Raw genomic sequence first — 17662 nt, 5'->3', positions numbered from 1 at the left:
AGCATTAGTGAGATTTGCATCACTTTTTAAGATGTTCTACTTCTTTCTTGCATGGTCCTCATTTGGTCCACACTGGCATCAAAACTGGTCTTTAAGAGGCCTCCTTAAAGGGGAGAGCAAATGCACGGAACGATTAATTGTCGTTAAATAAACGTTCCAAATGAATCAAAGGCTTTTCAAAACAAACATTACCTCAGAGCAACATACACCCTGAACTCCACCCTAATTATTCTGCTGATAGGCCTTGCAACAAAGTCATTGGGTTCACTTGATGCGTAGGCCAGCAATTGGAAAGGGAGGGAGCATCATCTGGGGCCTTGAAAAGGCAGCATGTGAAAAAGATGAGCGTGCGCGCGCGTGTGCATACTCAAGAGTGGGAGAAAAGATGAGTGTATCTTGAATTTCCATTCATTTGTTTTGTCCCCAGCCAGTGTCTAAAATACACAAAATCTAATTATGTGGGTTATAATAGAGGTTACATTATGGTCAGTGGATGAAAATATTGAGAACATGTGTGAGTAATACTCCAAATACTTTGCAGATGTAATAATGCAGTGTGACCACAATACTGAGAGACTCCTCTATAAAAAGCTGACTTTATTGCTAAATAAAGTAAAGTTATCAACTGAAGTGTTCATTTAACAGTCTGCTCATTGTGTCTGGTGCAGGTTACAGTGGCGCCGAATTGATGCGGTGATTCTAGTATTTTGGTGACACAGAGACACACTATTTGAAGCTTGTGACCTTTGAACCCAGTTATGTTGCAGCATCTTGGATTCAAAATCAATAGGGGTACTCGTAAAACTTAATTGCCTGAAAGTTTAAAAACCGAAGCGGGCTGCTTTGATTTGACCGCAGTCATCTAATGTCACTCAAAATCAAAAGTCCAACAGCGGCAAATGGGAGCTGAAAAAATACATTTATGAAGTATTTGTGCACCTGAAAAGTTCATCACTTTTAACAAAATTATGGAGGGAAAAGAGAGCAGAGGAGGAGAAAAAAATGGAGACGGAGAGGAGGGAAAGAAGGGGGGAAGAGCAGGAAATTTCTTCCTGCGTCACGTTGCTTTAATGCGTTCAGCAGCTGCCAATGAAAATGATGACCGACAGAAGTGTTATTTCTTCCCCCCCTCCTCGCTCTCGGCATCTTGCCCTGGAAAACCACACAACTTTAGCCGCACGACGAACAAGTGTAATCGACGAAACACTAGGCAAAAGTCACCAATTCAGCTACTGCAGCCATCTTTGGAGACACCTGCACGATCCATTTGGAATCCAACATAAGAACTGCATAAAAAATAAACCCACTCAGATTGTTATTGACACGTTCAATGGTGTGGATGAAAAAGAAAAAAAAAATGTATGCATGGTGACAAATTTGTTTGGATAATTGATCTACATTTTATAAAAAAATATTGATTTCAAAGGGGGGGGGGGGCTCAACTTTCTATCCAAGGGTTATGGAATGTAACGGACACCATTTTATTAAATTAATACCTTCTTAACAATTAAGAACTGCTCATGCACCTCTTCCATTGGATATGATGGCAATATACTGAATGAAAGCCTCTGATTATTTTAAAACTAAAGCACACCTCCTGGTTGCAAGTTACATTTGAAATGAAATTAACCAAATAATAAATCTAAAGGAGGGTTCATTATAAATGATGCTGAATTTCAGGTGACCAGGGGAGGGGGAGAGGGTGGTCCTCTGCCTCCTCGTGCACTTCCTGCATCGTCCACTGGCTCAACTATATAAACCCTCAGAGACCAACTTCTCCCGTTATAGTTTGCAAAGCTGCAGAAACTTCAGGCAAGGACAACTTCAACCATTCCTTCATTTTCTCACTTGCTAGCGCTGCACAAGAAAGGTAAGATAATAATTTATTGTCCAGCGACAATTTAATTAACTGCTAAATTGCGCTGAGGCAACACATCTTTTATTCTCTTTCATTGCAGATCCGGCTACGACGCGAAGGATATCCACAGAGTAAACATGCAGCCTCACTTACTTGCGTTCATCTTTTTGTGCGTACATTGTGGAACAAGTGCACTGACGGTCACCGTCACCGCTGCGCCCTCCCACGATCTGCACGCGGCCAATTTCAGCAGCACGGACGCCGGGATGGACGGCAGCTCTTCTTCTAAGAGCAGGAGGAAGCGTTACATTAGTCAGACCGACATGGCGGCTATTCTTGATTACCATAACAAAGTGAGGGGCAAGGTGTTCCCCCCGGCGTCTAATATGGAATACATGGTGAGTCTTTAATGAGCACACCATCTTGGAGTAGATTTGCATGGTTTAAGATAAATGCATTTCATGGAGCCAAAGTGTTGTTTCGGGCATGTATCCGAGTAGAGCGCCACTGGCAAGACTCCAAAATGCAGAACGCAGACATTTAAAGGGAAGTCAACCTACAAATTATTTTCATTATTATAATATGTTCTATGCAGCGCCGCTAGTCTTAATACAGCATTCTGAATAATATTATATTTGTGGAATATGAATAAAGCAGCAAAATGTATCTTTTTTACCCATGTTGGGGGTGGCCATTTTGCCACTTGCTGTCGACTGAAAATTACATCACAGTTAGGTGAGCTGTGATTGGTCATTACCTGAGCAACTGTTATGGCATTCAGCCGACAGCAAGTGTCAAAATGGCCGCCCCCTGAGAGGGATACAAATTGGTGGATTTTACTGCTTAATTCATATTCCACAAACGCAATATTAATCAGAATGCTCTGTTTAGACTACTGGGGGCTAACATAATATTGTAAATACAATTTTGAGATTGACTAAAAAGTCAAAAAACTGAAAAGGTAAGAGTCAATTTGCTTGTTGAAATATTGTAGCAACTAATATTAATAGCAATTTGAGGAAATCATCTTCGAGCTCTTTATTCAGCATAATGTTATAATATATATTAAAAATTTAATTTACATGGTTCATATAATGTTACTGCTAGTGCATAAATTAAAGCAACTCATGATAATAGCAATGTCAATAAATCATCTTTAAGCTATTCATTCAACATTATATTATCACTTTATTAAACATTTAAAATGTATAATTTAGATTGTTAATATAATGCTAATGCTTTTAACATAATTGTTTAGTTTTTTTAATATTTTGAAATAATAGCTTTATAGGGATGTGCTGCTCATTGCAGCTCAACTTGGTTACCAAATATGGTTCCTTCTCCAAAGTGCTGCTTCTGACTTGTGCTCATATTCATTAATCATTATTCATTCATCAATAAAGCTTTTGTGGAGTTAGGTCATCATTGTATGAGAGTGAAGCAATGATCTACATGTGCACGCGAGTGTTTGGTTATCTAGCCTCCATATTGGAAAACTGGCCAATTTCCTTTTAAAACTGTGAAGAAGAAAATATTGGATCAAAGCGCCACTTCTCTTCTGTAACAATTATGATGGATGCCTTATCTCAAATCTGAGTGCTGAATGGGAATTAGATTGAGCGGATCTTGTGTTTATATTTTACTGTACGTGACTTGTGTAATGGTCTCCAATTGCATGTGTGTCTAGTTGTGGGATGATACCCTGGCCAAGTCAGCTGAGAGCTGGGCCCACGCCTGCATCTGGGAGCACGGCCCGTCTCACCTCCTCAGGTTTCTGGGTCAGAACCTCTCCGTCAGGACAGGACGGTAAGTGAACTTTGAACCCCCAGCCAATCAACCGTCCCCACCACCCCTGTGCGACATCTGCTGCAGCACTCTCAGCAGGGATGATGCTGCTGCCTTGCGGTCACGGTCATTGCTTTGCAGGCCCCTTTTCCTTTTTCTTCCACTTGAATGGTGACCTAGTGACTGCTGGAGGAATGCTCGTGTGACCCCTCAAATAAACACAAGCTATGTTTTCAGGCTTGACCCATCAGGACAAAAGAAGAATCCAGTCAGTCGCGCTTCACTTTGCATGTCAAACATAATTCATCAGTGCATTTTTTTATTGAGCACAACTGCTCAAAGATGGACCTAGAGTATGCAAGCAGAACTTCCCACTTTGTATAATTTTCTGTCACGATTCATATCAATTTATTTTCCTCTGGCAAAGGTTTCTGATACAACATTATCTGATAAATTGATCTTCAAATAACACGGAGGGTCAACAATATAGAAATACAACGGCGACTGCATCGTCACATGGCACGCTCATTTCCTGCCATTTTTATTGTTTTTTATATTTATAAATGAGAAGTGTTTCCATACAAATATCCCTACTAAACATTTTGTGCTCTATATTCGTGCCCATCGAGACTACTTTTTGGTATATATATTTTCTTGTGCCGTTGTGGGCGTGAATTTAGCTGACTTGCTTTGTGGCCATTCAAGGAGATTGCAGGTTTTATTTTGCTCTACGTAATAACAATTACCTTGAGTTTAAGATGTTTTTCACCAGTTCCAGTTCCAGTTTAGTGAGCGTGAGATCAGTAGTTACTGGGGGGTCCTTGGTTTTCGTTCCATTTTACACTCTGAAGTTTCATGCAGTTTTACAAGCATATTGTATATTTCAGTGTGAGGTTTTGATGGTCTTCTCTTCACAGGTATCGTTCCATCCTTCAGCTTGTGAAGCCGTGGTACGACGAGGTCAAAGATTACTCCTTTCCTTACCCTCGCGATTGCAACCCCCGATGCCCCCTCAGATGCTACGGTCCCATGTGCACCCATTATACGCAGGTAGGCAAGCTGTTATTACAAGCTATTTTTAGGGCCAGAGTGAACAAACAACCTTTTGAAATTTTTTAGTTTCGTTGACATTATGCACTATATTATTTTTAGGTCAAATAAATTGACATTTTGAGGGTTCATCCTGGTGAAGCTTTACACAGGGAGAAGTCGCAAGCATGACCGTAAACATATCACTTGGCAGCATGTTGTACCATGAATAGACCCACACAAAAAAGACTCAAGAACTAATGCCGGAAAAGACATAGAAAGTCTAATACTTCTGCCTAAGAACACACTCTAAAAACAATTGGGTCAAAAATAACCCAAATTGGGTCAAAAGGGGACTAACGCAACTTTTTGGTTGGGTCAAATGTATAAGTCACAAATCAACCCAATAAGTGGGTTGTTTATTTAACCCATTTAGCCCAACTCTTAGGGGCGAATAATTCAAAAAGGCGGGTCGGTACATTTTTCACCTAATTCCATTGGGTTATTCAATTTACCCCAAAGGTTGGGTCAAGTGAAAAACTCACAAACAACCAACAAATTGGGTTGCTTTGTAGGTTATTATTTAATTTGACGCAATGTTTTGGATTAAATAACTCAAAAAGTTGGGTCAGTTCATTGTTGACCAAATTCAATTGGGTTATTTAATCAACCCAAAAAGTTGGATCAAATTAATTACCCCCAAAATAAGAAAAAATAGGTTGCAGTGTGGATTTAAAATAAACTATTTTTATATTAATAATTGTATTGAATTGATTTGTTAAATAATTCAGAAAAAATTTGACCCAATTTGAGTTATTTTTTAACCAACCATTTTTAGAGTCCAAAAACAGCAAATTTTTCAGCAAATAATGGAAGATAGGTTCCGAAACTTGAATTTGCAACTCCCATTAAGTTAGCTGCGCAAGATCTGAAGAAGGAACAAACTTGTGTGTTATAAAGTTCTGGCCCTGAAGATTTATAGGTTAATCATTTATAGGTTTTAACATTGTACTGAAGAGGGTAGGGCGGCTTGTCCATCACAGCATTGAATGACAATTGTTTTGTGTATTCTGCAGATGGTGTGGGCGACCAGCAACAAAGTGGGCTGTGCTGTTCACACATGCCACAATATGAACGTTTGGGGTTCCGTGTGGAAACGGGCGACATATTTAGTCTGCAACTACTCGCCAAAGTAAGTAGCTCTTATGTTGCTACATGCCGCTTATACCAATGAACCTGTTAACCTGACGGCGGCTGGGCGGCGGCAGCTCTAAACCTATCGCCCAGTCGGGTCGCTCAGTGCCGACCTGTGAAATGCCACCCATGTCGTTGGGGAAATTCAGATAACCTCAGTACAAGCCCGTGAGCAGGTACCGCATAACTAAAGCTCTTGAGAAGAAAAGAAAAGGGGGGTGGGGTGGGGGGATTCCAAGAATTAAAGCCAATTTGGATTTACAGGCAAGGTTATTTAATCCCATTGGTTTGAGATATATGTGAGGCACTCTAACCATTGATGACTTATTTGTTTGACTTGTAAGAGTCGACATGACCTGGCTTTTATCGTTTATTATAGCTATTCATCACTTTAGTCTGACTTAACTGCAGCTGCAATTTGGCAGCTGTATGCTGGACACACTACAAATGTATCCAACTGTGATTCTGTAGATTTACAGACATGAGATTACGCATGCTGAACACAAATCAAGTTTTTATTTATTTTTATGTGTTTATAACAGTACTTAAGTTCTTAATTTGCCCAAAAATGGCAAATGCAAGTAGAGCAACCAAACTTTGATGATAGCTAAACTGGCTAGCTATCATCAGAGTGTGGTCTTTAGCTAGCTAGGTCGGTAGCTACATAGCTAGCTAGATCGGTAGGTCGGTAGCTAGCTAGGTCAATAGATAGATAGATAGATGTGAAAGACAAGGATGCAGCAGAGATAATGATCCTGCTTTTAAAGTAAAACCGTTTCCTTTTCTTGGTTTTATTCATGCCCACTTTCAGGGTCTCTTCACACTGACCACTGTTGTGTCTTGTAGGGGTAACTGGATTGGAGAGGCTCCCTACAAAGTCGGGGTCCCATGCTCCGCCTGCCCCCCCAGCTACGGCGGCTCGTGCAGCAACAACATGTGCTTTCCTGCTCTGAAGACGAACTACCTGCACTGGTTCAAATAAACAAGGCCACTGGTCAGCCACTCTACCACAGAGACACTATTACTAGGCGGAAGGATTTGCACAACCGGCATGGACCAGTCTATTTTGTATATATGGCTTATTTAAAAGACATAAAGACCCATTTGAAGGCAGCAGACAATTTTGACGATGTGTACATGAACTGTAAATTAATGTAACTTTACAAGACCTTTTTTGTACTTGCTTAGACTGTTTAGTTTATTTTTATTTATATGTAGAATGGGTCTTTAAAACACACACATACACATGTGGTCCTACGTATATTTGACCATTGACAATGTAGCAATCAAGACCCTAACATCACGATAGCTGCTCATGTCTGCTCACTATGGTGCTATAAGGGCATCACACCTCCATGTTGTGTGCTCTTGCTTTTTTTGGAATGTTGGGATATAACTTCAAACGGACGCCAGCATAGCAACACCACATGCTTCATTCTTGGGCGTCTATTTTTGGCCGGTGAGGAATTGGTAAAAGTGCACTTACTTAGAAAGTTCAAATGTACAGTACATTTTCTTTTTATTGTATTTGTTTTTTTTGTTTTTTGTTTTGGATGGCACTGTCGTCAAAATTCAATGTTTTCCCCCAATGCATTAATTCCTTCTTTTTTTTTTTACTTCTCTAATCTGTCTGTCTCAAACTTTTGCTTAGAATTAATGTTTCTAAAGTACAACATATTGGACCCTTTATCCATTTGATAATCTTATTTGTTTTATTGTTATATTTAATATCCATATGTTTTGAGATTGGAAAGATCCACTGTTTTCTTTGTGATGCAGTTTTGGAGCAAAACACTCAAGTGCACCTTAATTGTTTGTAAATGTCCAAAATACCCCCAAAAAATGTGTATGTGTACATAATCATTTTTATCTTGATTATCCTTAAACTACAATTAATGTATAAGTTATTCATTTTTATATTGGGGAAATATTTAAATGGCATTCATTTTGTATCGCGTTATATAGAGATTGTACATATAACAAAACAACCAGTATGCAGTTCATTGGCAATTAAGCACTAGCACAATATTGGCAAATGCCTTTATTTATTTTTTTAGATTTTCAGCATAATTGATCAACTCAAAAACAGGGGGGCCTTGCTGCGAATGAAACACAACAGGAAATGTTCCGCACTGACCACAAGCTGTTTATGCAATGAACTGCTCAATTGCTTTGAAATTGTTAATAAAATGGGTTAAAAGTGGTCTAAATGTGTGATGATAATTTCAAATTGAGTACAATGTAATAAAATGCATACAAACCTTAAGCAAATATTAACATTGTTGCTCCATGTTGTGTAAGCACCTTGTCCACCTTGGGGCAATATAGTGATACATGGAGTATGAGGAGAGATAACAACAACTCCTCAGCAGTACTAGTGGTCGTTCACAGAGGATAAAGAATATATGCCTGTGATTATTGTTATATTATCTGGCTACGTGTTGCTCAAATGTTCATTTTCAAATATCAGCTGTTTAAAGGTCCTACCACATGTATGCCATTTATTAGCACTCTATGCATTTTTATTCAAGTGTTAGCATTAACAGTAAGCTAACTGAATTAAAAGGCTAAGATGTGGTTGTTTGAAATAGACAAGATCTAATTCTCTTTCACAGTAAATTTCAGCTTAAAGCCTCCTTTAAAAAAAATGCTTATTTATTCTACCTGCCAAACTGCTGCTTATCAAATTGTGATGTAAGTTGAGCCAACTGTCTTACAGTGCTCGTATCTCAAGTTCATGCTCGCAAGTCAAAGAAAAAATAAAAGTTAAAATGTCACTTTCCTGTACAGATAAAGGTTTTATGAGAGTGACAGTTTGAGTCTGGAACGGATGAATTCATTTTCCATTCAAACAGCATCCCAACCGAATCATGTTCAACCTTAGAGGTTCCACTCTATCAACATTACCGATAAACAGTCCAACATCCTGCGTGTGAGGAAAAACAGCAAAGAGGAAACACGGGCAAGTTTGAAGAGGCTCCCTCTTGTCTGCGTTTGTCCAGCGAAAAGCTTTGACCTCAAAGCGGAGCGAGGCAAGAAGCAGACTGGAATGTCAGAAGCCGCAAAAGAGCGAGAATGTCTGTCACCTCCAGGCACACAAAGCAAGAAATATTTTCTTGAACACTTCGTCAATTTAAGTACACCTGAAGACAATGACAAGGAAAATAGTAGAAGTTGTATCAATGTGTAAAGATGATTTAATGTTTTTTGCAGATGTTTCTGCTTTTTCTTTCTTCTCCCCCGTTTGGGATTGCAAGGTATGTGTCTGGGTCAGCCTAAAAGTTGGCGCTGATGTCGGCAGACTATCAAACAAACAAACAACTCAGCCCAATGTTTTATTCATTAGCCAAAACACGTGTGAGCCCAGGTGCTCAAAAGACATCTGCACAGGTGGGAATGTAATACAGCCACGCAGTTTTACGCACAAACTTTGCATAGTATGAGGGATTCAATCCATTTCCTGCACTTTGACAATGCCTGGAATCAAACAAACGAGAGATTTCGAGGAATTGGCTAGTTGAAGTTGGAAAGCGCTTCAGTGTGTGGAGCCAAACAAAAGATTGATGGCTTTTTCATCGGCACAATCAAGATTCGAAAGGCAAGCTTGCCGCTGTAAACGCTCAATCTCGAGGCCACCCAATTTGCATGATAATGAGCAATAACAATTATGTTATAGTCAGTGATTGCTGGTTTCCTAAAATTTGTCGCTGTTCAGATCTGTTTGTTTAAATTTGATTTCACACCCTCTTCAGCTTCTTCCTTTCCCCCCCTTATGTCATATAAGAAAAAATTTACAAGCATCAGTGCAAGTTGACCAGGGATGTCCAAACTATGGTCCTGGGGCCATTTGGGGGCCGCCATCCATTTTTCAGCGGCATATACTAAAAACTATATTCGTAGAGTTGATGGAGACTAACACTACTACTAATTAATTCATTTTATTTTCTGTAAAGTTTTTCAAGTTATGAAAAGATAGAAATTAACTATTAACAAATAAAATGGGGACATTTGTCTTCATAAAATGATGGTGAATTATGGATAATAGTTTCAATAATTTCTCCAAATTGTGAGTTTATAACATTAATTAAGTGATTGCTTTAAAAAATTTCAGATTACTACAGATTGCTCTTGTTTTGGTTCTGAATTTACAGATGAATTTGAGACTGCTGTTTAGTGCAGGAGCGGCTCTACCCTAATTTGATAAAGGGCTGGGCCACCCCAATATTTAGGAGGAAAAAAATCATAAGCTGTCTGCGGTCAAAATGACATATTTACAAATGTGTGCAACTGTGGTACTATTTACAATTGTGTGGATGTTTCAACTGCACAGTTTTTCTTTTTGTGAGGTATATTGTGTAAAACTCCCCTTCGCGTGCACTTTCTTGCCGGCCTTTTTTTCCGGGGAGTAGCAGGTATATACTGCAGTGTGTGTTTGGCCATGTTGTCATCAAGTCTACTCTCAGGATCATGATACGGTGACCTGGTGTTACGTCTGGCTTCCTCATGTCCTTCAGTTCCTATACCGGGTGGTAAGAGATGTTTTGATCCATCTTATCCACTCCATTCATGGTGGCATCGTAGTCCAGAACCAGTGTCTTCTCCGTAATCAGACTGTACCCACTCCTCCGATGAATATGCATTGGACTCGGGGTACTCTTCATCGTCCGATTAAACGTCCGCCTGTGCAGAAGTGCTCGGTTTCCGCCGTTAGTATCACTAGCCGGTGAGGCTTTACGACGCGATCGAAGCCGCCGCGTCAACGTTTCCAACTTCGGCGTCAACGGTTCCAACTTCAGCGTCAACCTCGGAGTCACCATCATCATCATCAATGTGCTCTTTAGCATTGGTCGATGCTTTTCGTCTTTGAAAAAAATGCTCAAGCGTGAGCTGCTTGCAACCGGTCGCCATTTTCGCCTCCTCAGCCATTCTCCCCTCAACACTCTAGCTCCGCCTCACGTCTTCTACTGACGCCTACCCGATCATGTCCAAAGAGAGTCATCGCTGCCATCTAGTGCCCAAAAATAGGCATTATACTAACTCGACCTGCTTGATACTTTCAGCACAGCTTGCCAAGGCTTTCCTCCACCCGTTTAAAAAAAAACAAAAAAAACATAGTGAACGTCTTTTAAAGTCTTTGGCGGCGCTCATTTGGATTTTACTAAACGTTATTTAACGTTTTTGGCGGTCAAAGAGTTAAAAAATTAAATTTTATTATTTATTAAGTTACCCTTGCATCCTTCAATTTTTCTGTATGTGGTCTAAAGTTCTGTACATTACTGAAATAGACCATTTATGTTCAGTGAAATCTATTAAGACTGTTTTATACAAGTAAAAAAAAAGGTTGTCTTTATTTTAATTTTTTTAAATAAAAAACACATTACTGTTAAAAATTAACTTCCAATAAAATATTGGCCAAATCAGTTGTCATTTTTATGTTATGTTAAGTAGAACTGTTGACGTCTGCTAAAAGTAACTAATAAAGTAACTTGTAATCTAACTTTAAAATCAAGTACTCAGTAAAGTAATGAAGTTACCTTTGAAAAAATCACGCAATCAACAAAGTAAACAAGTTACATTTAAAATCAAGTAATCAGTAAAGTCACATTGTTAATTTAAAATCACTTTTAAAATCAAGTCATCAGCAAAGTAACGTTACTTTTAAAACCAAGTAATCAGTAAAGTTACCAAGTTACTTTTTCAAGGTAACTGTGACAACACTGTATGCGACACGGTGGCTATGACTGGATGTCGTGAATTGCTAGCATGTTCAGCTAGCATAAGAACCCGCAATTTCTACTTGACGTGTTACATAGAAAGCCATCACGTACTGTATTTATGTCCCTCATTTGAATGTAGAGCAATGTACGTACATTCACATGATTGTGCCGACATATGTGCTTCCCGGAGCCTGATGTCAGCCACTCGAATTGTGTTTTGGGAACCTCCTCCAATGTTGGCACAACCACGTTAAAGCCCTTTTGCGACCATAAATCTCTCGGGCAGACCGGCTAACGGTAGGACCACGTTTTTGCACTCGCGCTTCTTTTAAGATGGATGCCCCTGACTTCAAACAAGGCATAAAAAATAGACGTTTTCACATACACAAATCACTCGCAAGGTCTCAGGTGTCTATTTTTGTCCATCAACCTTGTTTGGTTAGGACATACCGCCCTAACATTCAGGAAAGTGTATGCGAGTGACACACACATACAAGTGAGCGTTTAAAAACTAAAACTCCACGTTGGAGCGGTTGCAGCCTCTTTTCTTAACTACTTGCTTTATCTTGGCAAAGTAAGCTCATCAAACAGTTCCAGAAATAAATAAATAAAGAATATTTGGAATACTGTTGCAGATATTCCATTTTATGAGGAAGGTCATGAGCTGTAATCAGGATTTATATAGTCTAAATTCACATAATTGATAGATTTAAAAAGATAGATAAGATAAGACGTGATGGCTTAGTAATGCTGTAACATATCGATGCCACAAGATGGCAGCAAAGCGCTCCCTTTACATTAAAACGGGCTTTGTGGTCTGAGCACAAAAACAGCAAATATGTGAGAGAGTTTCAGTGAATATTGTCATGACAGCATTTTTAAACAAGTCTATTGCACCGTTACTGCCAGAAGAAGTCTACATGAGTAGATTCTAGACCCCTGAGGTCTAAGAACACAAACTGAACCAAAGGTGCCTGACATTTGCTGTTTACCCTTCGTACTCTTTGTCTTGGACGAGGCCCTGCCAGCCTCTTTACAGTTCGGGGCCCAGCAGGGACATCAGTCGAGACGTGGGCCAACATCATCATCGTCAGAGCTGGGAAAGCGAGGCCTTAATCAGACAGGCTTCCCTCCACCATTTAAAAAAAAGAAAACTTTGATGCTTCAAAACGGTGCAGACTTCACATGATGCATTGAAGCATTATTAAAACAGAACCGCATTTTCATAGCACACATTTTTACAAGATTGGGTCATGAAAACACTTATATTACACTTTATCAGATTAATTTATTATCCTCTCAAAAATGAAGCCAATCCACTTATTAAATCAAAAATTGTGTCCAACTATTTAAAGAAGATATCTGCAGATTGATCTAACAAGCATTTAGTCATACATACCCAGAGGCACTCATACTATAAATATTCAAAACTATATTCACTATATCAAAATACAAAGAAAGGATTAGCATTAAATACATTGTTGACTAAAATTTACTTTGAACAGATTCATGGGTGAGACATTAAAAACATTTAAACATTCTATAAAATAACATACTTTCACAAACTAATAAATACTGAATCAACCAGTCTTATATGTTTGTACAGTACAGTACAATATTTGATTCAGACCACAACCAGACTTAGTGGTGGTCTGAGGTCTGTGTAGAAAAAAAATTTGTTTGCTTTTATTTCTTGAGTTCGCAGCAGTTTGACATACTGTGCAGAGCCATATACAGAGAGAGTTTGGCCAACTCGGTTTTTGGCAGGGTAACAAGATGGCGTCCGTGTGTCATGTGACCATGATTAGCCACGCTGTGATTGGTCAACTGCTGGTCACATGACAAATGACGCTATCTTGTTACCCTGCTTGAAACCGAATTGGTCAAACTCTCTCTGTATATGGCTCTGGTACTGTGTAGCTAACAGCGCTCTCTACTGGTACAATATTGCTACTGTAGCATTTTCTATAAAGACTCTCATGTACCATTTAACAAAGGGGCATCACTAGGTTTCATGGAAAGGGGGGACTTAGCCCCAAGGACAGAGCTGGGCAAACGCGGTCCTCGAGGGATGGAGTCCTGCAGGTTAGGGATGTTTCCCTTCTCCATCACAGTTGATATATGATCAGCTCATCAGCAAGCTCTGCATAAGCCTGATAACGATCCTGTTGATTGGAATCAGCTTGTGTTGGAAGAGGGAAACCTCCAAAACCTGCAGGACTTCGGCCCTCAAGGACCAAGTTTGCCCTCCCCTGCTGTAGGAGATGCACAGATGGACAGATATAAAAGGAATACAATAAAAGTTAAAGTCATCATTAGACTTGAAGTGTTATTTCCGTCAGTATTTTAATATGGTACACAAACACATGAAGTATTTTTATAAAATTAACCAAATATATATATATGTACACATTGTCTACAGTGTACGAAAAACTGTAAGCAAAAAAGGTAGCTGTGTTGTCATAAAGTGAGTCTAACATTTTCAATTAAGATACATTGAATTCATTATTAAATGATCAACAGAGAGCAAATGACATGAATTTGGCTCAAAGCACAGCAACTGTTTGCTCCCAAATACTTCTGAAATCACATGTTACATTTCGGTGCATATGTGAAGGAAAATATTACTCAATGACTTCTAAATTAAAAATGAAAGTAATATTGAAGTGCACTTTTTTTTCTCCCCAGTTTAAAAACTATGTGTATATATATATATATACCATTGCCTATGATTGAGATCTTTCAAAGTTTTTAACCCCAAATTATTTTTCTTACATTAAAAGTTGTATTTACTCATTTTAAATTTCTAACATGTAAACGTTTTTTTCCGTACTTTGTTAGGTGTCTTTAGTTCTTTTGAGGTTTTTTTTTAATGTAAAATATTGTACCCTTAATTATATAAAGCAGACCGAGTTTCCTTGTTTAAGACATGTGCTATAACTGCCTGCCTTAAACTTTTTAAATATCTCCACTTTCTGTTCATTACTCTCAAATTAAATGATGCACCTTGACTGACATGTTTCATATTCATAATATTAAATCCATATTGAGTTTTATATGATTGTTAGACTCTCGCTGTCTCTAAAAACCCGCTTCATCTGTATATCAGCCAGGAACTTCACATGCATTGTAGAGTAATTAATAGACAATATAGCATCGGACTTTCTGCTGTTAGCTGGGCCGTGGCCACGGCTAACTAATTGTTACTACCAGCAGACAGTGATGAAGACTTACTTTCTTCTTCCGAAACTTCCTTCGTTCGTTATATCCATCATGACTGTCTTTCTCGGCCGTGATGGACGCTAATGGGCTCTTTGCACAGCTCAACTACTTCCTGAATTTAACACCACTCCTTTGTTTCCTGTCTTTCAGGATTGGACAAATTGATTAATCCAGGTGTGTCTGGCCATTGTCCATCAGTCACGTTATTTTCCTCAATGCTGCTTGTGTATATTTGGAACACTTGGCTGATAGAGGCACGTTCAACAACTACAAGCATGGTCGCAATCGAGACCAGTGAAAACATGGACTGGAGTTTTACTAGTAAGGACGTTTACGACATGATTAAGTGGAATGGATTGGATACTGACACACGAGAAGTGTGGACGACCTTACACTTGGAAGTAAAGTGAAACCAACAGATTTATGATTATATTTACATAAATAATAAGGTTATGTACCTGAATATTTAGTTTATTTCGCTTTCTGTATACTATACATTTAAAGTTTTTGATCTTTTTTTTTTTTTACTATAAAACAAACAAACAATATTTATATATTTATGGGAAAAAAAATGAACAACCAATTCATTTAGGGAGGTTTTAAGAACATTTTAGGTAGGCTTGAGCCCCGTAAAATAGGTCTAACGACGCCATTGCCATTTAATCTAATTGTTTTTTTATACACTAATCGTTTTACTAGTGGGGATTAATTGTCTTTTTAGTGAGGAGTCAGGACAAAGTGTGTATTGATAATAAATAAATGCTCAAGCGACTTTCCAATCCATCGTGTGAACCGACATGAACTGCAATTACATATTTTGACCACAAAGGGGTAGAGGCAACTAAGCCATGCTGTTGTGTGTGTGAGCTGGCCACCCCTGCTGATACTGTCTCATCTGCTCGATGGCCTTGACGTCCTTTCCTCTCACGCTCACCCCGATGCTGTTCTAAAGAGTTCTGACCTCAGTCCAACCCAAAGCATTATTTACAGAGCACTAGCAGATAAGGCGGGCCAACAAAAGTGTTGTTGAAGTTGTTGTGTCTGGCACGGACGATGCTTTCTGCAGGGTTCGTGGAGTTCAATGGAGGAGGGAGTAGATGTAGGGGCCAAACAAACAATGGCTGCAAGCATGAGATAAAGAAGACCTGTTAATTTGAGCTAATGATGCATCACAGTGGATTCTCTAAAGGCAAATGCAATCTGTTCTGGATTTGGTCAACCTCCAATTTTATGACATTGATAGGAAATACAGTGCGACCTCCAAAGTTGAACATCTCAAGAGGTACAAAGGTATGTGGGATACAGACAGACCATATGAAATAATTATATATAGATTTTCCACTCCATAAAAGTCAAATAATGCTTAATGCTAATATATGATGTCAAACACTATAGATGGGCTAATGGAAATTAGCATAGATTATGGTCAAAAGGACCACACACAGAGCATACAACAATGCTGACAACTAGCATAATGTATTTGCTCTGTAGGTACAATGATAATTACGAGATTCAGAATTGAACCGCAAAAATGGCTTTGGCTTTTTTTGTTTTGTGCATTCTTTTACGGATAATGATAACCATAGAACAGGAAATGGGACAAACTGCAAATGAAGGAGTCTGAAGTGTCTGAGATTAGAACAGCGAGGCAGACATGCTAACCACTAATCCATTTTAATGCTTGGAATAACATCACCAAACAAAAACAAAAGGTCCTCTAATGCTACGTGATTCATGGCTGTAGATTTTCGTACAACTTGCAACAATATTAATATTCAAAATTGTTGGATGACTCTCATTCTACCGCAAATAAATGAGCATTTTTGGCTTCTTCACACTTTCCTCCAAATGTGTTGCTATTTCAACGGCTGTGGTACAAGGGAAGAAACTTGCTTCCTTTTGAGTGCACTTGTACTTAAATAGCACGTTAAATAGCTGAGGCTAACTTAACATTAAGTTGACATAGATATTGTGGATGAAAAATGTTCTTGGACATTCCCTGAAGACAAGGAGGAGTGTCCCCGGGTGCAGTACCATGCCCCAAAACTTTTCCTAGAAGCCTGTCTGTTTCGTGTAATGGAAAGTTAGCATGCTAAGTCCTCGTGATTAGCTACTGTTTCCACATGTGCCGCATGACAAAAGACAAAATGTGCCTGTTGCCATTATGTTACTGGAATTCGCTCTTGTGTGTTCGAGAAGGGAGGGTGGAAACGCTGACGACAAGTTGGGCCTTCGGAATTAACAGAGCGTTGGTTTGTGTTTTAATCCCCCCCTCCGAGAGAGGTCACCTGTGAACATTTAGGAGAAAAGGGGCCACTCTCACCGCATTGCCATATCGAGGGGGCACTCTGTTTTAGATTAACATATTTTTCAACAAAGTCAGACACGGAGGATGCTAAGCAACGTGAAAATTTGGAACTAACAATGTTCGTGTGGATATTAAGTGGTCAAATTATAAAATAATGGATAACCAAGGACTTCAATGTAGGTTAACACAATACAGTGTTCCCTCGCTATAACGCGGTTTACTTTCCGCGGTCTTGCTGTATTGCAGATTTTTTTGGGGTGCAATTTTGTATGCTTTTTTTTTTTTTTACAGTAATGTACCTATTTTTTATTTATTTATGAAGGTTTGAACAATGCAAATCTTTAAACAAGAGAGAAATGTGAGAAAATGTAAATGTGTGGTGAGGGGTTTTAGAGCCTTAAAACATTTATAATAAATGTAAAACATAAAGCTAACCACTTTGAGTATTTTTGGAACCTAATCAATGTATATGGCTGATGCGTATAGTAAGAATCGATGGGGACGGGTTACTAACCCATGGCTTCTACCCGTCAGCCCTTCTCTCGGATG

At 38.9% G+C, this 17662-nt stretch overlaps 1 protein-coding gene across 1 annotated transcript; it reads left to right on the top strand.

Moving 5' to 3' along the window:
- The first annotated feature begins 1779 nt into the window (after window positions 1–1779).
- Window positions 1780–7998, top strand: pi15a (peptidase inhibitor 15a). Its single transcript, XM_086066297.1, has 6 exons — window positions 1780–1870; window positions 1959–2256; window positions 3546–3664; window positions 4561–4693; window positions 5749–5864; window positions 6713–7998. The coding sequence occupies exons 2-6, from the start codon at window positions 1996–1998 to the stop codon at window positions 6846–6848; spliced, it is 765 nt and encodes a 254-aa protein (XP_085922423.1). The 5' UTR covers window positions 1780–1870; window positions 1959–1995; the 3' UTR covers window positions 6849–7998.
- The last annotated feature ends 9664 nt before the right edge of the window (window positions 7999–17662 follow it).

This window comes from Leptonotus elevatus, chromosome 21 (genome assembly GCF_054856555.1).
Source record: "Leptonotus elevatus isolate MCC_2025b chromosome 21, RoL_Lele_1.0, whole genome shotgun sequence".
Classification (NCBI taxonomy): domain Eukaryota; kingdom Metazoa; phylum Chordata; class Actinopteri; order Syngnathiformes; family Syngnathidae; genus Leptonotus; species Leptonotus elevatus.
This window is presented reverse-complemented; position numbering and strand designations above follow the sequence as displayed.